This window comes from Etheostoma spectabile, chromosome 6, assembly GCF_008692095.1.
Source record: "Etheostoma spectabile isolate EspeVRDwgs_2016 chromosome 6, UIUC_Espe_1.0, whole genome shotgun sequence".
NCBI lineage: Eukaryota > Metazoa > Chordata > Actinopteri > Perciformes > Percidae > Etheostoma > Etheostoma spectabile.
In genome coordinates, this window is record NC_045738.1 from 14245206 (window position 1) to 14253831 (window position 8626).

Sequence of the window (8626 nt, forward strand, 5' to 3'; positions counted from 1 at the left end):
GGGCACACACGCACATATACACAGATGTGTGCTCACTTTCCCTTTCACTCTCTCTCACAACACACACAAATATCTTAAACCTATACAGACACACACACTCTTTTTACTCTCTTTTATTAAACACACATGGTTTCTCTCTCTAACTTTCTTACACACTTGAATGCCCTTTCCCTGTTGCACTCATTCGCTCTCTCTCTCTCACACACACACACACACACACACACACATACACACACACGCACAGATATTTCCTAGAAAGACTTATTAAACACACCAGAAGGCTTTTCTCCAGCTTGGACAGTAAACACAGTCCACAGAAAGCTATGACCTCATAAACCAGTAATGCATATTTCACTGTAACCACTAATAAACACAGAATATAAAAAGTGCCCAGCAAAGATCAGTCAGTGAAAATTTATTTAATAAGACTTTACAAATGAAACCAACCATGTTGCATTTAGCCATATCAATTATCTTTTTTAACAGTTAAGTTTATACCGTTATCCCCTCAATGCTGTAATTTCCATCTTAAAATGTATATTTGCCAACTCTGACTCACCAGCATCAAAGCTGAAATAATGAAATATAGTTATTTTTACTTCACAAACATGTTACAAACTAACGATGAAAAACAAAACACTAACAGCGTTAACAGCAACAAAATTACCATTGAGACAAATCATGCCAGACATGCATGCTCCTGCACATTATTGCATTTAATTTCAGCTTGCTCTTGGTAATTAATGCTGGCTCTTTGAGCAATGGTGATCCAAAAGACAAAAAAAGACTAATTACAACAAATGAAAAAGACAGAAATAAGATGAAACTTTACGCAAAAACAAGTGTCATTGCAAAGTTCAACAAAAGCAGATACGTGACAAAAAAGTGGCCTGTGTGCCATGTTTTTAGTTGCGTTTTTATGTGCACATAACATGGTTGCAAGAGAATATTTTATTAAAAGTACAAATGACTTTATTGATCATCACTGCAATAAACTGACTACCTCACTAAAAGCACAATTAGCAAAGTTGTTCTACCTTTTCTCATTGTTTACTTAATTAAAATGCTTTAAACTGCAGTTTTAGGAGCATTAAAACAGTACCTCCACTATACTTTGAAATACAGAGTGTAAGGTTTACATACTATACTGTATCAGTGTCTTCTCTTCAGAGCCCGACCTCTAGCTGAGGTGGCAACTTTTTTATATAAAAAAAGGATATAAAAGGATTTTTTTTGCAAAGTGACTAGCATTTTGCATTTCTTTGGTTCAATAAAACATACAGTAACACATATGTAATGTTATTAAGGCACTCCATAAACTTTGTTTCACAAAATCATTAACTTTTTGGTTCAAGAGTTTACTTTGGGGCGGTTGATACAAACAATGCAGCACTAACTCCTAGATTAAAATCAGACCCCGACAGGGACCGGGGGAACGGATGTCTTTATATAAAAACAACCAGAGAGGCAGCATTTGTTAGCCTGCGTTACCTTCCTCAGTAATGACTCAGGGTTCATGAAATGCTGTGACAGAGGGGAGGAAAAGTAAGTCAAGGGAAGGGTGAGAATGTGGTAAATGGCTGCTCTATAGGTTGCTGTTGCTGTTGCAGTCGCGGCACAAGATCCTGTCACCATCAGGGAAAAAGCCGGCGCCCACCAGTGACGCAGAGCACTGAGTGCAGGTGAAGCATGGCTGATGCCACTGGCGGTCCTCAAATGAGATGTACTTCCCTCCTCCAAAACCTAGGATTAAAAGAGCAATAAGACAGAGATTAAACTGTATGTCGAGCTTTAGGTCGCTTTCACACCTGCCTCATTTAGTTCGGTTGAATCAAACTAGAGTTTGTTTCCCCACTGGTGTGGTTTGTGTGGGCAGATGAGAATGTGGCAATCAAACTCTGGTGCGCACCAAAAGCGTACCAAACATGCGTACCGAGACCTGCTTGAAGAGGTGGTCTTGGTACACTTTCAATCAAACTCTGGAGCGGTTTGTTTGTGGTGAGAACGTGATCCACACTCAAACCGCACCAACCATGCATACTCCACAAGCTAATGTCTCCTGTAGTCAGGTGTGTTTAGTAATCTGCGATGAAGCAGAGCAGCAAACTGTAGCAGCTTGCAGTGTTTCTATCACAGATTGACTGTGGTCAAGCTCGCTGTCTATCCCTCGTATCTCCATCGTCAAAGCCGCTGCCGCTAAAGTTGGAGACAGACGCCGGCAGAGCAGAGCCAAGTCTCGGTGACCAGAGCAGACGTAGTACCGTCTCTCGCAAAAACACTGTCTGATCATTTTTAATGAAATGAGCTGGTTTGACCACAAGACCAGAACACAGGACCTTCTTCCTGTATTTACGTTCTTGCTCCTGCCCCCACACATCGGACCAATAAGAGGAATGAACGTTCTCGCATGATTTGTAATGACATATTTTGGTACACTTAGATTTTTCCAGGTGTAAAACCAAACCGAACCAAACCGAGGGCAAATCGCTCCAAGTTTACAAACTCACCAACTTATTGACCAAAGCAAACAAACTACAGGTGTGAAAACGCCCTTAGGGGGCAGGCTTTGAATTCAGCAGGACTGAAGTTGCAAATCATGCGTGCTTCAAAACATAGCAACTTGGAAGAAAAGCTTTTTTATACATGAGTTTAAAAATGTAAAGGCCCCAGAAAATGTTAAATTATTTCTGTGTAACGGTGGCATACTAAATGTTATGATTTTGGTATATTGCTTTGTTTTTTGTGCCTTCTTTTCTGGTATTTTGGTTCTGTCGTGTCTCCTTCTGTAGTGTCCTCCCTGGTCTTGTGTTGTTTGCGTTGGGCCTGTCTGGTGTCTGTATGTTCTATTTCCTGTTTTATTTTGATAGTCTGTTCCCCTGTTTAGTCTTGTCTAGTTTTACTACCTGCCTTGTGTTTCCCGCCTTTGTGATTGTCATCACCGCCCTAATGTGATTCACCTGTTGTATCATCTGTTCCTTGTTTGCTCGTCTTGTATTGAACGTCTGTGTTCCATTTGTTTCTTGTCAGATCCTTTTGTGTGTTTGTTCGCCTGTGTGTTCCAGTTGTCAGCATTTGGTTGTGTCCCCGCAGTCATCCTTCCCCTATGAGTTTCCCCGTAATTTTTTGGCAGACCCTGAGCTCTAGTTTTTGCCTTTTTCCTGTTCCTTGTTTTTTTTCTTTTATTTGGACTTTGTTCATATGGCCCTGCTCCCGTTGAACTCTTTTGTTGTTTTTTTTTTTTTTTTTTAAATAAATCCCATCAAATGCTATCCCACCTGCCTGTGTCTTCTCTGCATTTTGGTCCTCTAACACTAAATTAGCAAACGTCTAAATTAATAACATCGCACACAATGTAAAATACAGAAACTGGCTGTCAATCTTGTCAGACTTGGTAGTTTTAGCATTGAACCTTAACCCAAACATGAAAAGTAACACCTGGAGTAGCACAAATAAATATTCTCATGTACAAAATTGTGATGTAATCTTGCCTGTGATTGGTTTGCTGCAGGCCTCGCACTTCTTGGCGTACAGGCTGCCAAAGCACTTGAGGCAGTAAGGGTTCTCGTCTCGAGAGGTGAAGTGTTGACCCGCGAGCTGTGTCTTACAGCTGGTGCACACAAAACACTCCTTATGCCACGGCTCGTCCCGATAGGTCACACCACCTTTAGCCAGTGTCTGAAAATGAGAGTAGTCAAAGGTCACATGGAAAGTCTTTCAATTGACTTCTAAAATACATTCCCATGCACGTTCCTACATAACCAGAATTACTCCTCCTCATGTGTTGCATGCATTTGCGTTGTTTCTATCACTACCATGTGAGGATCAGTGGGAATTCTTTGACTTGACTGACCTTTTTACAGCGTGTGCAACGCGGGGCGAACTTGTCCTCATAGCAGGACACGCAGTAGTGTTCATCTTTGTCAGGGATGAATGACTTCGAGCCAATTGGCTGTTCGCAGCTGTGGCAGATGAAGCAGCCCTCGTGCCATGTAGAACCTCCGTACTCCAACTTCCTCGTACCTAGCAGCAGAGAGAAAGAGATGACAGGAGGAAGAGAGAACGATGGAAAGAATGACAGCAGAGGGAGTCTTAATTTATTTGTGTAGAATGCATCTTTTCCCATCCTTCATAGGATAGTTATGGCCTTTTTGGTGGTGGTTTTATTGAACTATGAAATTATACACTTCAATTGCTTGGATGCATATAAAGCTCATTTTGTTTTACTACAATTTATTTTATTTTAAATCATAATACCACAGGCCCCACACTTCTTTCCTTCTCCTGGAAACTGGCAACAGGCTGTACAGAAAAGGATAATGCCATTTCCCCCTCCATATCCCCAACCAATTCATCTTCTACCCCTTGGCTGTTGAGTTTTTTTTTTTTTATTATACTGCTTAGTTTATTCTATGGTGATGCGTTTTGCATTAACATTTTCCTACTTCTGGCTGTGTGCTGTGGTGCTCTCTTGTCATTAACTACAAAACTCCCCGGCATGCATTGCAGGTTATAAACTTACAGCAATTACAGTGGATAAAAGGTGGACAATATTAGCAGTTAGGTTTGAATGTATGGCAAATAGAATAAAAGTGAACTAGCTGAAATGCTAAATACAGTGGGCATAATTTTGGGGGGCAATTTCACAAGCATTCCAACAATCTTAAAGAGCTTTGAGTACAATTTGAAATTATTAAAAATGGGGGTAATACTACACCTGGAAGCAAATCCTGCATTTTGCTCTCTGCATATAGTCAATTGTAAATATGCCTTGGACAGTTTATTTGCCCTATAGGGCCTCTTGTTCTCGCATCACATGATACTATGTACTTTGTTGCTACAGTATGTATTGTAGGTTTTCAGTGTGACTTTATATCAATGGATTGCCTATGAATATTTTTTTCTTGGCAAATATGAATTAAGACGCTTTGTCACAGTGGACAGTGACAACAACAGAAATGCTGTCTGTCAGAGGACTTTCCAACTGAGAAAAGAAGAGGATCATTGTCTGAGAGACATGCAACGTCCCGTGTGACCATCTTTGGCGCTTGGAGTATAGCAGCGGTTTTATCAGAGAGATCTTTTTAACCAAATCCTCTTGGCATTGGTATATAGTTTCTTCTCTCCTGTCACCGACATAAACCACTTCAGCACAGCATCCAGTTGTTAAACAAAGATATGTGTGAGTGCCTCTTTTTGAGTGTGTACATATTTTTATATGATAGCAAAAAGGGCTGCTAGTTCTTTAACTGGAGGAGAGATAACACTATTGAGATTTGCAAACAAGTGCATTAGAATTTTTAAATATACAGTGATGTTCAAGAGTTGGCAGTATTATATATTACTAACTCCCAGGATCTTTCCTAGTCAAGATGTCTTTGATCTGATCACTCTCTATACCTATTTTTTTTTACTATTCTAAACCTTATTTTCATAAAAAAATGTGATTACTTACAGTGGAAATAAAGGGGAATGTCATGCTCTTCCTGAAATAATTTGCTGCTTTGTGAGGGCAGTGTAAGCACATGGGCGATGAAATAACTGACTTGCTTATCCCTTGTTATCCTAGTCTGCTGGCAGCCCGCCAGCACTGGGGATCTGACTTACAGACAAGTCAAGCAGACTGCCAATTACTTTGTCACATTCAGCACTGGCTGTTGCTCAATTGTGGACCCTCACCTTTGTCTCTCCATCTTTTTTCTAAAACCTCTTTCCAAATATCTGCTTGATCGGTTACCTTGTACTTTTCCGTTGCCCTGCTTCCTGAAGTTAGCCATGTTATCATTTTCCAAAGTCATTTGCTTATCTATCTTGAAATTTGAATTTGTATACTAGATGGAAAATAAAATGTGGCACAACGAGACTAATGCTTAGTGGGTGACTGAGGTACCATAATATATGGCGCTGTCAAATGCCTTATGTGCAGGGTATTTTACATGTCACTCCCTCTTTCATTTGATTCCATCTTAATCAACTCGCTCCTTCTAGAGTTTAAGCTAAGCTATTTTTTTTATTTTAAACACATAACACAGTTGGAAAAAGAGTCATTGAGAGCACAAATGGAAAGAGCCTTAAATCTCAACACCTAAATCTCTAGGCACATGTCTTGCACCCTTACCTGGCATGACAATTTTGTCGCAGGCTACACACTTGGAGGAGTACTCATTACAGTAGCAGTCATTGCAGAGCAGCGCTTCATCCTGGCTGGTAAAAGGCTCGTCAGCCAGCGAGCGATCACAGCGGAAACAGCGGAAGCAGTGCTCATGATAGTGCCGATCCTCGTAGAAGAGCTCCTGGCAGCAGATCAAGAGGAGACAACAAGGAATTTGGAGGTCATTACATAAATATAGCACAAAAATAAAGGTTTTTACTACATTTTGAGTTTATAATTGTTTATTTTTATATTCTACATTTTTAGAATTGCAACCCAAAAAAGGCGAAGCTACAAAAGAAGCAAGGAGGAGTGTTTGATTGGTCTGGTTCAAACTGACACATGTAATGTCTGCATAGGCAGCAACAAGTATGTGGTTATACTGTGTGTACGTGTTCAGACTGTAATATATTTGGGAGCACACTTCTTTAAGAAAACAAAAGTCTCACAAGGATGTTGAATTGATTGTCTAAAGGCACTGAGCCAAGAACACGCTGGCTTTATTTATCACCAACTGCCCATGATGGTGTTGATAACGCATTGGCCTCCTTAGCTAAGCAAACTAATAAGCACTGTAACATGCTCCATTCTGTAAACTTCAATAAGTAGCGTAGGCCAGTCTTAAATGATCCACTTCATGTTAGTGTTTTCCATTAGGGGAAGATTAAATTTTAACTTGATTGTGGTGAAGAGGGAGACATTCCCTCATGCTGCATTTTTACAATCTTAGACAAAATTAGCCTGTTGGCTTATGTAGACTTAGTGGAAATTGCCTGTATAATTGCATGTTAAATTAGCCTTTACTATGTCTTCCCATACAAAGTATAAAGAACACGCCTCATTTAGCATGAATTATGCGTCATTAACATGACATAACTTTTGTTACTGCTATCCAACGCTATGTCAAAACATTGTAAAAAATGGCTTGAACCTAAATAGAACAGATCTTTGATATGCTTTACCTTTGTTTAAACTGTTAAAATGTGGCTTATAGTGTGGAAAGACTGAGGTCATAAATGTGGTTTATTCCAGTGCATGTATTGCATAAAATGAATGTAATGTTTCAACTGCAATTCTGTATGTACTCTACTTGTTACTGTTGTGCAGAGGATAGATGATTGCCTGTCTGATCATGTCAAAATGGATGCCTTACCCTTGCGTCATGGCCGATCAGCTCTTTGCACTCATCACACGTGTTGGAGAACAGGCTGTCGTAACAGGGGATGCAGTAGGGACTGTCATCTGACTGGATGTACTTGCGGCCATACAAGGACTCCTTGCAGTTGTCACAGTCAAAACTATCCGCCATTGTTATTTACTGTAAACCTGAAACACAAAAGGGAGACTCTCAAATCTGCAACATTTAAAATTTTTTTTAAAAGAAATGCCAACAAACCTACAAGAAATGAGGACAAGAACAGATGGACAATAGAAGAAGGGAAGAACAGGAGGAAGAGTCCAGAGGAATGATTCAGACACCTTTTCTGGCACAGCAGTTGGACATCAGTATAGACTTTCCCTGCCAATATTTACGCTGTAAATACTTTGGCTTGTTCCAGCAGTGGAGCTGAGCTCAAACAAAACACGCTGTGCAAGTGGGAGCAAGTAGAAAAAGAGTGAGAGAGATATAGAGCAACAAGAGAGGCAGCACATAATGCCTATTAAGTTTTATTGCTGTGTGATGAAAGTGTGGTGGATGCAGAGGGAGGGCACAAGACAAGAGAGGGAGCTGTCACGTTGCTTTCTCTCTGTAACTACCAAACTCTTTCCTGTTGCTGTTAACCGCTCAAAATCTGCAACATAAAGATTAAAGCCGCTCTCTTACGACTAAGTGTGAACACAGTATTGTATCCTTGCATGTGAAACCATCACACACACCTGTAAATATTTATGAGGCCTGGATATTATTTATTTATAACCCTATTTGCGAGTAGAGCATGGACCACCAACAGTTACAGAAACCCCATGAAGCATTTGTGAGTGTTTGAGTGTGTCAAAAACCCAGACACCCAGTCAAAAAGTTGCTTCCTGTCAGCAACTACAGATGCAAGATGCAACTACAGTAATGCATGTACAGATACAGGAGGTGTACTGTCTTAAGTACATGAATTTCACAGTGTGATAGGCCCCTTGATCAAGACTGAGCATACAACAAAGTGACAGATTAATATTGTGAGAGCATTATGGCAACAATATCAGGTTGCCAAAATATTACAGCATGGCTGGAGGAAAGCCAAGTGATAAGTGATACCGCCCTCTGGCAGGGTGCACTGCTGGCTACTCATTCCCACCACCCAGTAATAATAATCACTTCTAATATAATAATCAGTCAAACTGCAAACTTGGCCTTTGCTGCCTGTTTTACGCACATACGTACGTACGCACTCACACACACATACAAAAATATGTCCACCTAAACAACTGCACAACCAGTATATACAATGCACAGAGGAGACATGCACACACACACACACACAC

General features: G+C 40.3%; 1 protein-coding gene across 2 annotated transcripts in view; it reads right to left on the reverse strand.

Annotated features, from left to right (window-relative positions):
• Positions 1–399: 399 nt before the first annotated feature.
• Positions 400–8626, reverse strand: part of fhl3a (four and a half LIM domains 3a) — a 30757-nt gene continuing 22530 nt past the window's right edge. Inside the window, exons 1-6 of one of the 2 annotated variants that reach the window (XM_032517485.1) lie at positions 7628–7770; positions 7302–7474; positions 6116–6290; positions 3851–4020; positions 3489–3675; positions 400–1743 (exon numbers count right to left, since the gene is read on the reverse strand). In XM_032517485.1, coding sequence (XP_032373376.1) covers positions 1586–1743; positions 3489–3675; positions 3851–4020; positions 6116–6290; positions 7302–7457 — 846 coding nt within the window. In that variant the 5' untranslated portion in view covers positions 7458–7474; positions 7628–7770 and the 3' untranslated portion in view covers positions 400–1585. Of the gene's footprint in view, positions 1744–3488; positions 3676–3850; positions 4021–6115; positions 6291–7301; positions 7475–7627; positions 7771–8626 lie in introns of those variants that run through there. The other variant, XM_032517484.1, reaches the window with a different exon arrangement.